At 35.9% G+C, this 19,534-nt stretch overlaps 2 protein-coding genes across 2 annotated transcripts; one reads left to right on the top strand and one right to left on the bottom strand.

The window, feature by feature from the left end:
• Positions 1 to 461: 461 nt before the first annotated feature.
• Positions 462 to 13,314, bottom strand: LOC104906901 (uncharacterized). Its single transcript, XM_010695731.4, has 6 exons — positions 12,913 to 13,314; positions 11,736 to 12,117; positions 11,079 to 11,275; positions 10,516 to 10,651; positions 1,226 to 1,379; positions 462 to 956 (listed from the first exon to the last, which is right to left on the bottom strand). Exons 1-6 carry the CDS (start codon positions 12,969 to 12,971, stop codon positions 931 to 933), a joined length of 954 nt encoding a protein of 317 aa, XP_010694033.1. The 5' UTR covers positions 12,972 to 13,314; the 3' UTR covers positions 462 to 930.
• Positions 13,315 to 16,117: 2,803 nt separating this feature from the next.
• Positions 16,118 to 19,534, top strand: LOC104906907 (protein COBRA). The gene is made up of 4 exons (XM_010695740.4): positions 16,118 to 16,274; positions 18,167 to 18,246; positions 18,478 to 18,940; positions 19,222 to 19,534. The coding sequence occupies exons 1-4, from the start codon at positions 16,211 to 16,213 to the stop codon at positions 19,269 to 19,271; spliced, it is 657 nt and encodes a 218-aa protein (XP_010694042.2). The 5' UTR covers positions 16,118 to 16,210; the 3' UTR covers positions 19,272 to 19,534.

Raw genomic sequence — 19,534 nt, 5'->3', positions numbered from 1 at the left:
AGGGTTGCAAAAAGAATTCCCTCTTCCTTATTCCCAATTCTTCGTCTCTTCACATGTGGGTGGTGCTAGCGGTTGTGGTGGAGTTGTTGAGACGAGCTAATTGTTGTGGTGGTGGTGTCGACTATTGAGACGGATCGGCGGTTATAACAATGATATTGGCGAAATCGGCCGGAAGTTGGGCGACAACTAATTCTTTCGAAATTCCGATGGTTAGAATCTCCCTTACCTTTTCTTGAAACCTCCCAACCATACTACCTCTAGCAAAAATCAAATTAATCAATGAAAGTTGATCATTTGCTTTTCCAAAACGAAAATGTGGCAAGTAAATATAGGACAAGGGAGTATCCATTTGCAAAAACATATTGTCCAAATTGTGACAATTAACCACCAAAATGAAACACTTATTTGTAAATGGAGGAAGGGAAATTTAAGTAAAAATGACTCAGTGAACATTATGAATGTGAAAGGAAACACATTCTATGCTTCTATAATATCACATGCTCAATTTGAAGCAATTTGAACGGAGAGAAAGGATTGTATATCCAAACAAGAAGCTACATCTTCCTTGTACAAGAACTTTGACAAGTTAAGAAGGCTCTTTGGAATGAGCTCGTGACTTTTATGACATGTAGGCAATGAGAATATACAGAAAAATAGTGCTAATCTATGATTACAAAATCATTTGAACTTTTTGTATCATCCTGAGTTTGGGTAACGTAATCGATCTTCGTCCCGGGATTATCAGAGCCTCAGAGGAGGATAATCAATATGTTGCAAAAAGTTGTTAATGTGGGACATTTAGTTGAAAAGAATGGCCAAAACGAATAAATGGCCAAAAATTGAGTAAAATCTTTTAGCCATTTAGAGTAAGCTGAAGCTTCCAATATTCCATAGCAATGAAATGGTCAGCAAATCTGTTGTCATGTAAATCTAGTCCTCCTTCGCGCACAATCGTTCTGCAGAGACATAAATTGTGTTCAGTTCGATTGGACAGGATTAAGTGTGCATCAAGTGTTGAAATGAAACAAAAAAGCTATTTAGAGAGCAGTTCACTGGAGAACAATCAAGTATATTGTGTATACAGTCCCTTACTTGGCCATAGTTAGCTGGTAAGGGCAAAGCCTGACTTTCTATTGCCAAGTAAGGTAAATGCATCTACATATATTCATGTTTGTTCTCTAGCAAATCGTTCTCTACAAATAAATTGTAAGAGTTGCAACCATACTGAGATATTCATAAGCCAGGATCATGGAGGTTCCCCACGCAGACATGCTGAAAAATCTAGGACCTAATCCTCTGTATAGACCTTGCCACCCGTCATCTGCAATTAACTTCTTTACAACTTGTACAGCATTCTGTTTGTTATCTAGTCCCATTACCTACAATGTCACGTAATAAACGGAAGATTAGAGAGAGAGAATTCACAAATAGAATACCAATAGGTGCTTCCATGTCCAGCAAAATATCCCCTCCTGTTCTTCCCTTCGCTATGAAACGTTTTTTAAGGCCTATTATGGAACTATATAGATCTGCTCTTGCAGCAATCAATAAAGAGGCTCGTTTTGTAAGCGAGCAAGGAGCACACTAAGCCCAATGCGCAAAAAGCCAAGCACAATTCACAAGCAATCAAGTACCATTATACCAAGGCAAACCATCGGGTGACACTCACACAACTTATACTCATTTTGTGGATTGGCAAGGCACTCGAAATTGACCATGAACATTAGCTGCAGCATAATACCAAGGCAAGCCATATGGGTGATGAAAAATCAAGTCAGCTTTAGGGGTGATGCACCAGCAAGGTGATCCAGGAAGCCACTAGATGCAATTTACCCTGATGAAGAGATAGCATCAAGCTAATAAAGGGACAACGATACAAGAAACTAGTTTCTATTTACATTTAAGCTATAGCGTAAATCAAATAAGGATGTTCTTCTGGCAGCTCTCAGCATGTAGTGTGATGTGGTAGTATTAACTTATAAGAAGCCACTGGTCCAGGGAACAATGTGATATTCTATCAAGATTTGTCACAAGAACCAATGTCCTTCTGAATCAAAAGTCTATCAAACATAGCCTCCTTCAATTATGGCTACAAGCCTACAAGTGCATGCATATGACTAACCCCTCGTCCATCTGGCCATACATCTTAGGCAAGCGACTAACTAGTGGGATTGGCTTAATTGTGTTGAGTTGCTAGTGCCTTCATATACTAATGGGCATGACTTCTGGCTTATGCCAGTATCAACGTATGTTGGGTTCATACATATTTCTGGAAGCCAAGATGTCCTCCTTTATATTCCTTATTTAATTATGTGACCTGTCCATGGGATAATCGCTACGAGTAGTTATTGCCTTCGAAACAGTCTTCTCAAATGCCATTTAGGAATTGAGCCATTCAGAAGCCCAAGGGCCAACAGGCCCACCACAGATTGCAGCTATCTTAAAGAGGCTATTTAGAAGCTCTAAACTGCTATGAATTAACATAGCTTGGACACATCATTGGCAGAAATTAAGGAAGAAATAGAAGATTTGATTCATAAACTGAAATTACAGCAATTAAAAAGATACCTACAAGCTTTCGAGAGGCTTGTTCTCTCCCATTGAACTCTTAAAAGCTCACTCAATTTTTCTTAACAATTTCAACATGATTTCTTCTTTCTCCTTACCTCTATATATAGACTTCTTTCCCTAACAAACTATCTAACTTATTCCTCAAGCTAACCAATAAAGAGACTCCCTAAATTACCCTTACCCCCTAAATATCGATTCATAGCATAAACTACTGAGCTTGTGTCATTATTATGTTTTGTCTTCTTACAAACATGACCATATCCTAATCGCTAGCATAAGAAGGGAAATCAAACTTAATAATATGATACAATCAAGGGTTTTAGGCTTCAAAACAAAACCACAGTCAAGGTTCATATGGCCATCTGTTTCATAAATGCAATCAACACCCAAATGACCTCCACAGAGTCCTATTTTTCAGGTCGACTCATGTCTAATGCCTTAAAAGAAACACCCTAAGGCCAGATGGCGAGGCTGAATGAGAAGTGAGAAATACAGGGATGTGCACTGAAGATACTGAGGTCGTCCAATATTCTGCAGTAGCATACTACTCCATACGACACCACATCCAATACTAATAGACAGCGAAACAAATGCAAAATGTTGCAAATAGACTATTTCAAGACATTAGGGGTACACGTTCCGAAAAAAACATAGAGCAATGATTTCAGCATTCTTAAAAAATCAGGTTCCATAGTCGCAGGGTGGGGGTTGGTACAGTCAGCTGGAAGATAAAGGAGACACAAAATGATCCTGCAAAACCTGAATAAAACTTTCTAACTCATGCAGACAAAACTAAAGATAAGCAGATAAGGAAGTCATTATAGGACATAACATTAGTATGTTCTATGGCTATGTGACTGGTGGTGAACTATCTTTGGGAGAAAACGTATAAGTATAGTGACAGCAAATTAGCAAGTATGCATAAAACAAAGATATCAGGCAATACAACAAGCAACCCTAATGCATGCGACATGATTTATTGATTTTTATAATAGAAAAAGGTGGAAAAATCAACCTTTATAAAGAGGATGGAAAAAGCCTTCAGGAAGAAAACAGAATTTCCTCTAATCAATAAACCAAGGAGGAAACCGAAAATGATTTCTAGTCTCTATCAATCTCAAAGGTGAAGGAGAAAAATGATCCTCGCCGGTAAAACCCTCTTGGAATTTTATTTCCTTTAGGAATTTATACATAGAAGAATAACCACATTTGGAGAGCAAGACAGCGTGTAAATGCCTAATATCAGCCAACACATGGTCATGCATCTGACACAGATAGCTCTAACTTCACGAGCCAAAGTAACAGGAAATACACAGTCTCCCCAACCACACCCAATGCATCCACAAGTCCACGACCTTATTGGCCATGATACACAACCATGGTTGTTCATACCACTTGAAGTCTTGAATCCAATCTTTGTGCAGTTCCACTTCCACCACGCAGACCAAGTACACAACAGCCATGAGTCCAAACCAAATGTTGATACAAAATGCGTGTCGAGCATGATAAATGCCAATAAACCAACCCAAAAACATGCAACAGAGAGTATTTCAAGAAGAAAGAATGTCGCAGAGGTTCTAATTGGTTGGCAACCATGTTTAAAAAGCAAAGAAGCATCGGGTTAAAAAATTTACACAACATGACTCTGGGCTATGTCCATAAGAAGATAGCTAGAAACCAAGATTGCTTTAAGACAAAACTTCAAGGATATGAATGTATTAATGGACCAAAACCAACTAATACAGACTAACTCACTTTCCTGAGGTGAGAGTCTCTCCACAAAGAAACCTAATACAAGATATTTTTCATGATGATCTCCTACCCTTCCATTCTATTATTTATATTACCAGTTACTGCTTGCCTACAGTGCACACATTATTTTGTTTCTCTCCACTAATTTAGTGCTGATCAATAGTACAGAGAATATTTCTAGGGAATATACTGCCACTCTGCCATTCTATGAGGTACCGAGCTGCTGAGTCACCCTTGCTGCTGTGGTGTGGTGTCCTTTTTTGCCCCTTCTAAAATAAGTAATGAGGAACTTTCCAGGTTGATTCCTTGCAAAGATACTTGAAAATGCATGCAAGATGCAAAAATGAAGTCTTATCAATGCCACCAGACCACAAGATAACCTATGGAGGTTTCCACCAAGTTTTGCTTGTATCTGGTGTTGCACTCAACGAAAGCCCCCATAAGCAATTACCGCAAATTTTAGGATGGGCCTTGATTGGTACAAATCAGATTAACGTCAAATCTAGAGTCACATGGAAGCAGCCCAACGAAGGCTTTGCCCACAACTTCTACACTTCGTCACAGATTTTGGCATGTGCCTTGATTGATACAAATCAGGTAAAGTCTAATCCCAAGTCTCATGGGGGGAGCCCAAGAAGGCTTTGCAACAACTTCTATGATGACTTGAGAGAGTCTCAAAGGTATAAGGTCTACAGTCTTTGATATGGACCATGGTGGGCCTTAAACAAGACCAACATAAACTAATCTGAATTATCTATCCAGATTCCATGTAACTAGAAGAGGAAAAATGAGCATGAGTCCTGAATTCTGGTACTTCAAATTTTGAAATATTGTTCAGTAAGTCCTTGTGAGAGTGCATATTAATGCTGAAGGTCACTGATATTGAGGTGACCTCATACGTCTTGTGTAATCTATCCTCCCTAGAGATCCACTAAGGAAGACTACAAGGTTCTCAATTCTCATCCTCATTTGATTTTACAAGGTTAGATGCGTCCATGAACTAATTGCAACAACCATACAATCCATGCGTAACAAGCAAACAAGTTTGAAGATAATGACAGCCAGCTCTCCATATGAATCATACATTTGTAAATGGGAGCTAAAAGGCTAACCAAGGTAACAGTATTTACAAGGGGTAACACATGGTCTTTGTTGCAGGCTTGCAGCAAGTAATAATGAGAATGGTGTATTGTTGTGTCATCCATAGGTCAGATCCCTCTATTACACTACTTGAAGAAACTACTCCCTATTTTCATTGAATTCCTCCAGGAGCATTGAGGAGGATTTCAGACGTGTGGCTTAAAGATGCTGCAATAGCCAATAAGCTTGAGCAATTTTCAGTCCCCCCATCAATGCCACAAGGTTTCTTTGGAGCAATAAAGACTTTCTTTATTTTCTATCAAAATTTTAACCTAAGTATCCAGATGCAATCTCCCTGGACGACTTTTGTCAAACATTAGATCTTGGTTATAAGTGTTACCTTTCTCCTACTAGCCAGTAACCACCAGATAATACTTCTCTTCTACTTTTATCAGGAGTTTACTCCAACTCTTCAGGGAGTCTCAACTCTCAATGACATATGTGATAGCCTTTAAAATAGGATTCTCTAAAGCAAATTTGGGCCATGACCAAAGAAACCATATAATTCAAATTATCAATATCAACTCAAAGCAGCCATCTTTAGGACTACAATGACTTTCCTTCTTTCACATTTTCTACAGATGTATGAAACAGGTTTCTTAAGCTTTACTCAAACGACCCTATATCCAGCATCTTCTAGACTAATTTGGGAAATAGCAGATCCAAGAGTGTCATAACTCATATGTCATATGTGCATGTCATATAACTTTTTCATTGGTCAGGTTATTAATGGCAAGATACAAGACTAACTTTGAATGCACATATCTCTCAATCTATAAATGATTTTGATGTGATTCAAATTGAAGGTGATAGCTTGTTCAAAGAGCTTTCCAATGATAGGTCATATGCCAAATTCCGATAAGAAACGAGAAAGTTACGCCCGTTTTACGAATGACTGACAAAGCTGTTTCGTACCGGGCTCGAAAACCCGCGGGCGCGGGTTGTATCCCGCGGGCGGGCAGAACATCTGTGAGAATGGGGATGACTGGCCGCGCGGGCGCGGGGTACACCCTGCGGGTCGGGCGCTGAACGAGTATCTTGATATTTTTTCGTTCTTAAGTTATCTTTTAGGGTTTGTACGAGTTCCTTATGATTATAAAAGGGCTTTTAGTGTTCATTATTATTAACACAACTTATGAAACACTTTTAGCCTCTAGATTTAGAACTCCTTGTATTATTCTCTCTGATTTTCTCCATTATAGTGAAGAAGCTCTAATTCCCCACCTGTGGATGTAGGTCAAATTTGACTGAACCACGTAAATCCTTGTGTTATTTGTTTGTTCATCTTTATAGTTTTCTCACCTTCATTATTTCATTGATTTTCTATTCCGCATTAATCAAACTACAACACCCTATTTCCTAACAAACTGGTATCAAGAGCTTGGTTGTTTTAAGATCTTAAATGTTTATAGAAAAAGTTTGATTTTTTTTTTAATTATGTCAATGAAATACAATATTGAGAAATTTGATAGGCAAGTAAATTTTGGCCTATGGCAATTAAAGATAAAAGCCATCCTAGTTCAAAGTGGTTGTTACAAGGCTTTGGTAGGTGCATCCAAAAAGCCTTCGGATATGACGAATGATCAGTGGGAGGATATGGATTTGAAGGCACTCTCAGCAATTCATTTAAGTCTATCTAATGAAGTTTTGAGAGAGGTTGCCAAAGAGACGACTGCTGCGAGTTTGTGGTTGAAGTTGGAGTCACTTTATATGACAAAATCTGTGACCAACCGTCTACTACTAAAATCTAGACTTCATGATCTCAGTCTAGAAGAAGGTAAACCGCTTGAGTCTCATTTAGATGAATTCTTCTCTATAATTATGGATTTGCAAAATAAGATCGATGATGAGGATATGGCTATTAGGTTGTTGTGTTCTTTACCTCCTTCGTATAAGCACTTTCGAGATATCTTATTATATGGTAAAGATGATTTGAGTTTGCAGGATGTTAAGGAGGCCTTAAGTCAGAGAGATTTAATTGACAATAAATTAGTTAATAAATCTAATAATTCTGCTAACACAAATGCTTTTGCTGCTCATGGTGGAAAGAATTCTGGAAAAATCTATAACTATTGTCATGTGAAGGGTCATATTAAATCTGAGTGTTGGAAATTAAAGAAGAAAAATGGAGAAAGGTCCAATGAGGATCGATCTGCAAATATTGCCAATGCTGTTTCTGATGATGATCTTGCACTTTAGGGTTACAAGATTTGGTGCTGCGATTTCTACGATCTCTTTATGTTTGGTGCCCTTTTGAGATCTCTTGGTAAAACGAGAAACCGTGTGGATTTTTTTTTTGGAGTCTATGATAGATTGTTTTTAAGTTTGTAATAAAGTAACAATCTTGGTTATGCATTAGATTTTGTTCTAGTTATGCTATTTCTTATCTCAAATTTGGTACTTTTGTGTTTATTAAGTACTTTTGCAATTTAGAAATTATTGTTATCATTCAGTTTCTAGAATTGCTTTTGAGTTTGTTGTTGAGATGAAGAAGTGTTTGAAGAGAGTTTGGTCAATTTGAGGAAGCATGCTTGGCGTTGGTGACTTTATACTCTCGATCTAGGCCATGTGATGGTGTTGTATACGGATTTTGTGTTCGAAGACGCATCGGTACACAAGTTATAGAAGATGTCCGTTCTAGATTGCCTACAATGGGTAGGTTTATGGAATTTTGTTTAAGGTGGAGGTTCTATGGTGTTTGGTTGAGCATCATTTTTGGTTTAAGGTGGAGTTACCTTGTTTGATCGGTTTCAAGTCAAGGTGGAGATTTGTTAATTATGACTTGAAATCTTGTGAATGGCATAAGGCTAACTTTGAATGCAAATATCTCTCAATCTATAAATGATTTTGATATGATTCAAATTGGAGGTGATAGCTTGTTCAAAGAGCTTTCCAACGATGCCCAATTTCGATAAGAAACGAGAAAGTTACGCCCGTTTTACGAATGACTGACAAAGCTGTTTCGTACCGGGCTCGAAAACCCGCGGATTTGGCCCGACCCAATCGGGCGGTGCGCGATTTTGGGCGCTGAACACGTTTTTTCGATATTTTTTGTTTTTAGGTTATCTTTTAGGGTTTGTACGGGTTCCTTATGATTATAAAAGGGCTCTTAGTGTTCATTATTATTAACACAACTTATGAAATACTTTTAGCCTCTAGATTTAGGATTCCTTGTATTATTCTCTCTGATTTTCTCCATTATAGTGAAGAAGCTCTAATTCCCCACCTGTAGATGTAGGTTAAATTTGACTGAACCACGTAAATCCTTGTGTTATTTGTTTGTTCATCTTTATAGTTTTCTCACCTTCATTATTTCATTGATTTTCTGTTCCGCATTAATCAAACTACAACACCGATTTCCTAACAAAGACTACTTGTAGTATTTTGGAACGAGGACTTGAAAAATCTCATTAGCAAGAGTTCTGTGACCTTTTGTTAGGACTAGGGCTAGCAATGAATTGAGACATCTCGTGAGCTACTCGAACTTGGCTCGGTCAAAGCTCGGTCAAAGCTCGACTCGAGTGAGCTCGACTCGATCTCGAACTCGAGTGAGCTCGACTCGATCTCGAACTCGAGTGAGCTCGACTCAGCAGGTTAACGAGTCGAGTCGAGCAACTCAATACTCGACTCGAGAAACTCGTGAGATACTCGATAAAATTTTATATATATATATTATATATATATATATATATATATTATAATATATAATATATATATATATATATTATAATATATATATAATATATATATATATTACTTTTAATTTTTTTAAAGAAATTCTAACTTTATTTTTTTCTATAAAAATACTTGTACTTTTCTTTTTAAAAAAAATGAAAAAAAAAGTATATAAAATGACCAAATAGCAAAGTAAAGAATTTCTTCTATAAAAAATAGAGCTATATCAAATGACCAAAAATCTTGAAACGAGTTCGAGTTCGAGTTCGACTTGAAACGAGTTCGAGTTCGAGTTCGAGCTTGAAACGAGTTCGAGTTTGAGCTTGAAACGAGTTCGAGTTCGAGCTTGAAACGAGCTCGAGTTCGAGTTCGAGTTTAGGTTTCGAGTTCGAGTTCGAGCTTGAAAATTTGAAACTCGCGAGTTTTCGAGTCGAGTCGAGTTTGAGTATGAGTTTTCGAGTTCAGCTCGACTCGCATCATTGCCAGCCCTAGTTAGGACAAGCATGTCTAGGATGAATGAAACCTAAAATCTCCAATTTCTATTTAGATGTTGCTCTGGTACAGAATTCAAGCAACCATGACCTTAGCATCTCTGGTATAAATATAACATAGCCTAGGAGGCTACCTAAGATTTAAGGGACTCGCCTCAATAATCCTCTCATCACATTTAAGGGTGTAAGGAGGGTTTACAGGATATTTCCATCCCATTATCACTGAACAGCCATGGAAGATATAAAGGGATTGCAACTCCAATAGCAAAAGAAAATAGATCTCTACATATATTTTCACCACCAGTCCCAAGTCCTACCCGCATCTTTAAAATACTACCTCAGTTTTTTTTGCTACACTTTCCTTTTCTGGTTGTTTTTGTTTAATTGTTACACTTTCACTTTTTCCTTATATGATAACTTATTACATTAACTTTTTACACTTTTTATCTCATATACCTCACCACCCATTTTAATTATCCACCAAAAACTAAATATTCTTTGGTTGTATTTTCTTGATTTTCACAAAATTTCCTTGGTTCTCCCCCAAAGTGAAGTGAAACAAAAAAAAAGGAGGGACTATAATACTACCTTCGTCCAAAGTTAGTTTTTATATAGTTGATTCATATTAGATGAAGTGAATAAACGAAAGTGTAAATGAAAGATAAAAATGATCACTAATGGCTATAATTTACCTTGGATATTCACATGACATTCAAGTAAAACTACACTCTAATTTCGGTACCATCCTTGAATTTTTACAGTAACACCGAAGAAGTTCATATGAATGAAGAAGTGTGAATTGTTTAAAATAGAAAATAACATAAGCTGCAAATACATCCACAAAAGTCCATATTATCTCAGAGAATAAAGCAGAATTTACTTGTACCTGTAAGCGAGTCTTAATGGTGTCTAATGGAGTTGTGATGCAAGATGCTGTGGCACCAGCAACAACACCACCGGCAGCTTGAACACACACAATTTTCCCTAGACTAGGAGTCTCTTCAGTCCCAGATCCTAAAAGTCTGCACATCATAGGCCAAACGAATTTTGTAAAGAACAAAAGACGAAGCTACGTTTTCTTAAGAACGACATACAAGAATAACTTTCTTAACCAAAACAAACAACACGTTCTAAACGACCAAATGAACATGTCTTCAAACTGACCACTTAAAGTCAATATAAGCTTGAGTCATGTGCCCCTCTGTTCTTACACATCAAAAATTATTACTATACTAAAGCAGGAGCTTCAACCTTCAGAACTAAATAGCATACTGCAGCCCTTCTTTAACTAGTACACAGTAATACATGTATGTGGACTGTGGTGCTCTTACCTCGGGGAGTTTGTGTATGTGCATGCATTCGTATGTGACCCATATGAGGACCCCGAGAGAGCAAGACCATCACTAGGAAAAGACTTACAATTGAAGAACATGAAAATTTACACCATACCTCCAAAATAACCGTTGGCTAGATCCATAACTGGCCCACCATACAGCACTAGAGGGGGCATATGTCATCACTGATAGACCAAACCCTCTATAGAGTCCACGAACACCATCCGACTTTACAACCTTGCGAACAACATCAAGTCCCCCATTATATGTTGCATAGCCCGAATATCCTTGTACCATCAACTTTTGGCTAACCTAATTAGCAGAAAACAAGTATAAAACAAAAATTGAGATACGGAAAAAGTCAAGATGTATTGTCAATGTACATCAATACATACAGATCAACACCAAATTTTCCTTCTTAAGCAGATAATTTCCAGGCAGAGGACATTAAGTATAGCCTTTCTCGATGTCAAAGAGCTGGCGCAAGACAAAGAAAAGAGAACAATACATCATTCGGCAATGGCGTGAAAAATGATCACACAAGTAATTTCTAATTCTTGGTAAATAGTTCAATATGTTAATTTAATTTCATGATGTCCATTTCTATAGCACATACTTTCCAAGTAGACAAGCCACACTCACAGCTCACAACCTTGATGACAGAGACATCACACTATGGGTACCCATCTGATCACATCAACAATACAATATGGAAAACCATATCCAAATTTAATATTCATGCACTGTTCTTTTACTAAGATCAAATACATACCACATCAACTGGAACAAACACGGCCTGAGCACAAAGTGATCCCGTCATGCCAGCAATACCATTTGCTATGGCTGCCTGTGATGGTTCAGACAGTTTAAGTGGTTCAACCATCCGAAAAGCTGCCACTTTTGTAGTCTCCAAAGCAGTAAGGAATATAATCCTGGCTGGAATCGCACCAGTTATGACAGTGCCAAATCCTCTGTACAAACCAGGTACTCCATCAGTTTTCAATATGCCTTTGATAACTGAAAACGCATTTCTATCAGCAGTATCCCTGGAAGCAACCTGTAGCCTAGTCTTTGTAACAGAAACTGGATAAAGTGCCACTGTAATTCCTGTAAAAAGCCCAGCTCCAACAACGTAAAATTTTGTCTTGTCAAGTCTGCAAGGGAGATCAATAAATCGGCTATCTATGAGACAACATGTGTGTATGCGACACATACAAAAAGAGATCCATAGTACGAAGTATTTACTTGGTAAACACAACAAAGAGACAACGAAACTCCTTGGATAGTTGCATAATAATGCTAGAATAATTCAACTAGCACACACTACTCTCCAATTTCAATTACTATCAGTAACTCTATTTTCAGCCAAATCGATAAATCATCGCCACAAGCTAATACAAGCTCGATTTATCACGTAAACAAAGCAACTAATTTAGCACTTCATATACTAGCTTGTGATAATGACATTGCTATTGATTCCTTCATTCACAAACTCCTCCAAAACCCCAAAACACATGAGCATACCCATGTCTCATCGAAATCGGACACCAACTAATTCTACATGGATTCTCATGCTTTAGAGAAACAGCCAACCATCACCAAGCTTTAACCTACCACTTGTCTATGAAATGAGATTAAATTGTCATAGTCAAAATTCTATAATATAAATAAACAAAAGGGTCACTCTAAAACTACCTTATTCATGAAAATTTAATGAAACTAACACCTCAAAGTTTGCACATTTAACAAAGCCCTAGTCACAAAAATCTTCAACTTCAGCATTAAAAAAAAAAAAAGGCTAAGATTTTGGTAACAAATCCTTTCACCCTCACTAATATTGCTAATTCATTGCTCAAAAAATCTCGTACTTCTAAACAATTACAAAGGAAATATAATAACAATTGCAATAATTGATATTACAACAACAAAAAAAAAAAAATGAAACTTACTTGTCCCAATTAATCTCTGTTTGTCCAAATGTTTGAGTTCGAGTACCAGACGACTCCATTGTTGTAATTCTTTGAAAATTTGAAAGAATTATCAAAAACCCTAATTATAAAAGAATTAGACGAATAAGCCCAAAAATTTGGGGAAAATTAGCTGAAATTTCAACAAAAAAAGATCTGGGTTCTTAAGAAATTAGTGGGTCTAATTTCTCAAAGAGATTTGAGTTGATGGAGAAAAGAAAAAACTTCCCATCAAATTTCAGAGAAGAATAGGAAGAAAAATGAAGAGTTTTTTGTTCCTTTCTTGTGTTCTTAATTTTCCTTTATTTTTTTCTCCAAAACTCTTTGAACACGAGAAAATCAATTATTGGCTAAACTTTTTTTTTTCCTTAACGGGCTAAAGACTATGGTGTGCACTGTGCAATTGTGATGTGTGCGTCATGGTTCATGCTTGGAAAACACATTTCATTGATTAAAAAATAAAAGAATATGCAACAAAAATCACTAAACAAAAACAGAATTGATGTTTAGTTAAAAGAACATCACTACACTCTACATGTACCCTAAAGATTTAATATCACGATATAATTCCGATAATGAAAATGTCAAAATCTTAATCTAAATGGATTAGAGTCGTATATATGAGTCAATATTTTATCTCCGATAGCCGTATATATAGATTTTTCTACCTCCATTTTTTTATGTCAAGTGGTACGATTCCATAAACCTAATATTTTAGATGAACATAGGATGCTTTTTTTTCAGCGCGTCTTGCGTGTGGCTGGCTACACGCGAAATTATAGGTGTGGCCGCGCGCAAGACACTCTGTCGACCCGTCAGCTTATTTTCAAATGGACATATCTCACTTGTTTCTCATTGGAATCAAGCTTTTGACCAAGCGTTGGAATATTATCGAGCCAAATTTTCATCTCCAACTTGAATCTTCCCAAAATATTAAGTGTGATGTGAGATATGATCTTTTGAAGTTGACCCTTGTGCAAAAACCCTTATGAACAAATGGAGTTACTCTTATGAGCAAATGGAATTACTTGTATAAATATATGGTTATTCTTAGCAATAAAATGGTGTTACTCTTATAAATAATTGTGGTTACTTTATTACAAAAGGGAATACTAATCAGTTTACATTTATGAATGAATGAATGAGGTTACTCGTATGAAGAAAATATGTTACTTTTGTGAACAATTGGGGTTTCTTGATCAAACAGCGCACCGAATGCCAGATGAAGTAAATTTGACTTTGTGAATAGTATAAAAGTGAAACTTTTACAAGTAAAAAGGAACTGATGAAGTATTTTGGTAAACTTATGACTATTATTAGTACAATCTACATCTATATCTTTGTAATCTACATGATTAATATTGGCCTTGTTTGGTAAAGAGAGGTTTGGGGCAAATTTTAGAGAATTTGACTAGTCAATCTTCTAATTTGAGTGTTAGGTAAAAAGAGGTTTCAATTAGCTTATTAAGTGCAAAAAAACTCTTTTTGAAAAAGTTGGGGGGATAAAATTTTTGACATTAAAGGTTTGGGATGAGTGGGCCAATTAAATTTATGTTCTAAAATTATTAAAAATTACATTAATAAATAATAAAAGGTACAACAATACATTATGCACATGTCCTTATTCGTCATTTTACACAACAATTTAACAATCATCTACCAGTTACTTAGCAAACACCTCTATGCAAATAATTAATATAATTACTAATCAAATCAGTTAATACAATTAACTAACAATTACTATCAGCTAATATAATCTACTAACAGCTAACAACTATCCGTTAATTGTCGATATCCTTTAATTTTGACCGCTACACGGATAGCCCAACTAGCATTACAAAACGCGCACAATGTTTGACTTGAGACTCTGAAGAAGTTGCACCCAGCAGGCGGCCACAGCCCACAAGCACACATGGCAATGCATACCCCTGGCCCTGGGCCCTGTTGGCTGTTGCACCACATGACTCTTCCTTGAACACAGGAAAATTCAAATATAAATAAAATCAAGGTGATTTGGGTACAATATTTTTGTACACATTTCAACATTAAGAAGTATTAAAAAAACAGAGAAAAGCTATTGTTATAAGATTTTTTTTTTTTTTTACAGAAATCTCCTCATGTACTTTTGAGATTTAACATGATTCCCAAATTATTCTTTCACATCTGGAGAATTTCTCAGATATTCCGAAGTTTGTGTTTGGGCTCAAGATATCCTTACTATGAACGAAATCCTAACATCGTTAGGTTTTCCCTCTCTCTCTCCAATAATCCTAACATCGTTCGGTTTTCCCTCTCTCTCCCCAATTTTCTCCCTCCTCCCATTCCCCCAGGCCCCACCCACTGCCAAACCCACTCCCCAATTTTCTCTCTCCTCCCATTCCTCCATCCACTGCCAATTTGGGGTATTATACATCTTTTAATGATACGTGTAATTATTTGTCAGTTTACGATATCTTGGGGTGATTAATTTTGTTTATTATATTCACCTCATTATGGATTATATTCCCATTATTATGACATAGAACCTACATAATTTTAAGTCGTTTATACTTAGGGCCTGTTCTCCCCAACTTATTTTCAGTTCAATTCAGTTCAGTTCAGTTCAGTTCAGACCAGTTCAGTTCAGTTCAGACCAGTTCAGTTCAGTTCAGCTCTTGACAATACTTTTACTCTCACATATCACTATTCATTTCAGTTCAGTTCTGATCAGTTCAGTTCAGTTCAGATCAGTTCAGTTCAATTCAGTTCAGCTCAGTTCAGTTCAGATCAGTTCAGTTCAGTTCAGCTGTTTTATGCCGAAGAGAACAGACCCTTAGAGGGTGTTTGGTATAATTAAAGGAAACATAATGAAAAGAATTTGGATAAGGAGGAAAAATGAAAATAATAATTGTTACCTAAAATTTATGAATGAAGAAGGAAACATAATTTGTTTTCACTAGTTTGATAAGGATAACAAATGAGGAAAATATGTTTCCGTTTGAGAAACAATATTTGTTACTTAATACTCATACCAAACAATTAGAAATAAAAACGATTATTTAAATTTGTTTCCTAAATCAAATTTTTGTATACCAAACACCCAATTAGCAAGTCATAGCAATAACTTGAGAGTTGACTTTGAAACGTGCTGTATAGATTGCTACTTGTCAAGTTGTGAAGCATTTAAGCATAGTATATATGGTTGGTCACTCTCTTTTCTCTTTCATCTCAAAGTGGGATTTCATTTCATATAACCCAAAGATTAAAAGAGAAGAAACACGAAAGAAAATAGATACCATCCATGTTGAGATATCTGAGCTTTTTTTGTGTGTTCTTTCTCTTCTCCTCATTGTCCACTCTAACAGGTTAGCTCACTCTTATTCTCCAAAATATTACTTCTATATATAGATTATATACTGCTTTAATTAATATTGTATGTTTATAGAGTACAATTCCAGAAGTATATGATGAGTTGATTACTCATTACTGGTTTTAGTTTGTGTTTTTTTCTACTGGAGTTAATTGGTACATAGATTTAATACACATACATACTTGATACTTTAATGACCAATAAATGCAATCTTTTGCTCTCTATAGCAATTGAACAAGAAGATAAATATAGAGAGTAAATTTGTCTCAAAAGTCAAGACGATTGAGTCTTGAAGCCAAGTTGAATGCTCTAGCTTTCCGTAGTTTCAATTTGTTGTTGGTATATACTCCATCCGTCCTAAAATATAGTTCCCATTTCCATCTTGGGTGTCCCAAAATATAGTTTTCATTTTCATATTTAGTTACACATTTTTCCGTAATTTGTCTAAAAAAAACCGTGTCCCATCGTTTATTTGCTTCTTGAATTTTGTTTTTTTCTTTGTTTATTCAACCAAAATGTTACAATTAATGTTTTTTCACCAATTATTCTCCATTCTCTCTCCTAAAATCATCTTTTCTCATACAATATTTATTTAAATAAATAAAAAATCTTTACTATTTCTCTTGAATTCTACTTGCATAAATTACCGTAAAAAAAAGGAAATGAGATCTATATTTTAGGACGGAGGGACTGAAGGAGTACTTCATTTGTTGACGATATTTTGGTAGCGTAAATAAAAAAATCCATCAGTGTTAACTTTGACAAAGTTAGGTTAGGTGGTTTTTGGGACTTGGGAGGCTTTTTTCGGGTGATTATGGTGTAGAACTAGTGAAGAATAATCTTGTTGTTGTTTCTTTTAGGGGAGTATGCCAGTATGGTCATACATATTGTCTTTTTTTGCCAATCATTAAAATTGATTCTTTGAATTGGTTAGGGTTGTAGACCATAATTCTGAGGCTCTACGACAGTTTCTAAATTCTAAGTATATGTGTCATAGATTTGCAGGTTTGAGGGTAAAAAGGACAACCTTTACTACAATTTTGAATTATTTCCCTAGGTCTGCATTGCACGACATTCTGTTCCACTAAGAGCATTCCCAATCGTGATTAGTTTGATCACCAAATTTCCCTACTTACTCATGTTTTGATCATTTCATGAACAAATGTATCACCTCCACCCCACTCATGAACAAAAAACCCATCAAACTCCACTTTATCTCTGCTACTTTTCACTACCCCACCTCAACTTTCTCTCTCCTATTTCTCTTTCCTACTTCAATTAATAATATAATTTACATATTAAAAATAAAAATAAATCATCTTATAATTACTTAAAATTATAATAATTAATTATCCAAAATTAGTTATCATTATTGGGCAATTAGTCTAAATTATAGAGAAAAATGATGTATAAGTATTTTTAAAGAGAGAAAGGTGAGGAGGAGAAGTTATTTTTTTTGTTCTGATGACATGTTTTGTCATTTGGTGATGGGTTTTATGTCACCAATGGGATCCATGTTTATTTTGTTCAAGCCAAATTTTCTGATTTTGGTGATGGGTTTGATGACCATTGGGATTGCTCTAAATTTGTAACAAGAAATTTGCCATAGAAAAAGAATCATTTTTTGTTAATTTCTGGATACTTCAAGGAGACTTGAGTAAGCCTTCCCACCAATAGCAAAGTGTTTTTTTTTGTCATCTGACCGAGTAAAGTGAACATCTACTGAGTTATAAATGTGAAAGTTTGGACATTAGGTAATTTTGTGATCCTTGAGCAAACCTGACAAATTAACTACGGAGTACTTATCTTTAGTTAACCAATTTCTTGATCACCAAAGTTTTATTTATGTTGAAATATTTATCGATCAATTTCTATTTACTATTTCAGAAGCTCGTGATCATTCAAATTTCAATGCCAATATCGCCGTCAAGTGGGATCTTATGAACTGGACTCCCGATGGTTATGTTGTAAGTACTAAGTACTCGGATCAATACTTTAATGTTACAAGCAGTAATCAAGAGATGATATTATTGATTGTTTACTATTGATTATGTCTCAAATTATTCTTCCCAAATTTCTTTTTTACAATCTCCAATATACACATAAGTTCCGTAGCTTGATATCTTCAATTACGTACCCATAAGTTATTCGTAGTATATAATCTCCGAATCTCTAAATTCGCAAATACTTATATTTAGGCTGTGGTAACAATCTACAACTTCCAAGAACATCGTAATATTCAAGCACCAGGATGGAGATTAGGTTGGACTTGGGCCAAACACGAGGTGTTGTGGAGTACAGTGGGAGGGCAAGCAATAAACCAAGGAAATTGTTCACATTTCAAAGGAAACATCCCAGTAAGTTGTATGAAAACTCCCACTATTGTAGATTTGAAGCCAAATACTCCCTACAACCAACAAATTGAGAATTGTTGCCGAGGAGGTTTGCTCTCTGCATGGTCTAATAAACATCGTCGAACTACTTACATAAGTGCCTTCCAAGTTTCAGTCGGCCAAGCAGGGACTAGTAATAGAACTGTCAAATTGCCTAAGAATTTCACATTCAAGGCACCAAGAGATCGTTACACTTGCGGACCTGCAAAGGTGGTCCGTCCTACTAAATTTTTAACCATGGATAAAAGAAGAACTACTCAAGCTTTAAGTAAGTTTCATACTCTTGTCTCTCACCACTTTTAATGCATATTTAACATGTTCATCATATGTCCACTCGTCAAAAGCGATGAGAAACTCCTCGTAGTAGGACCAAAAAAATATGTTCGATCATCATATAATTGTGTTTGCTGGAGTTTGAATATTGTTTTATTACGATAATTTCATTTATTAGTTATCGGTTCTGGTTAGAAATAGTGACTTCTATTCTAATGGTTCATGTATATATTTTATTGGTTGTCTATTTCTTACTATTTCACTTTTTGTTAACAGTGACATGGAAGATTACATGCACATATTCGAGAAATCGCAGAAATATATAATGTGGAGGATTTCCTTCTATAGTCACTTGAAAATTGTGTGTTATGGCTTTTGCCCCATACAATAAGAGCAAAGACACGTTTTTATGCAGGATGTTGTGTATCTTAATTTTGTATTCTTCAAATTTTCTTGCTTCATTACTGTTAGAAATAGAAAAAGGGTGAAGAAGATGAATACTATGAATGACAAATCTTCTAGGCGTGTGTAGACACTTTCCCAAAAGTGATATTCCGACCCTATACGAAGTACGGGTTGCACGGAATTC

Source organism: Beta vulgaris, chromosome 2, assembly GCF_026745355.1.
Source record: "Beta vulgaris subsp. vulgaris cultivar EL10 chromosome 2, EL10.2, whole genome shotgun sequence".
Classification (NCBI taxonomy): Eukaryota; Viridiplantae; Streptophyta; class Magnoliopsida; order Caryophyllales; family Amaranthaceae; genus Beta; species Beta vulgaris.
The sequence above is the reverse complement of the archived record's forward strand: the minus strand, read 5'-3'. Positions and strand labels throughout refer to the sequence as shown.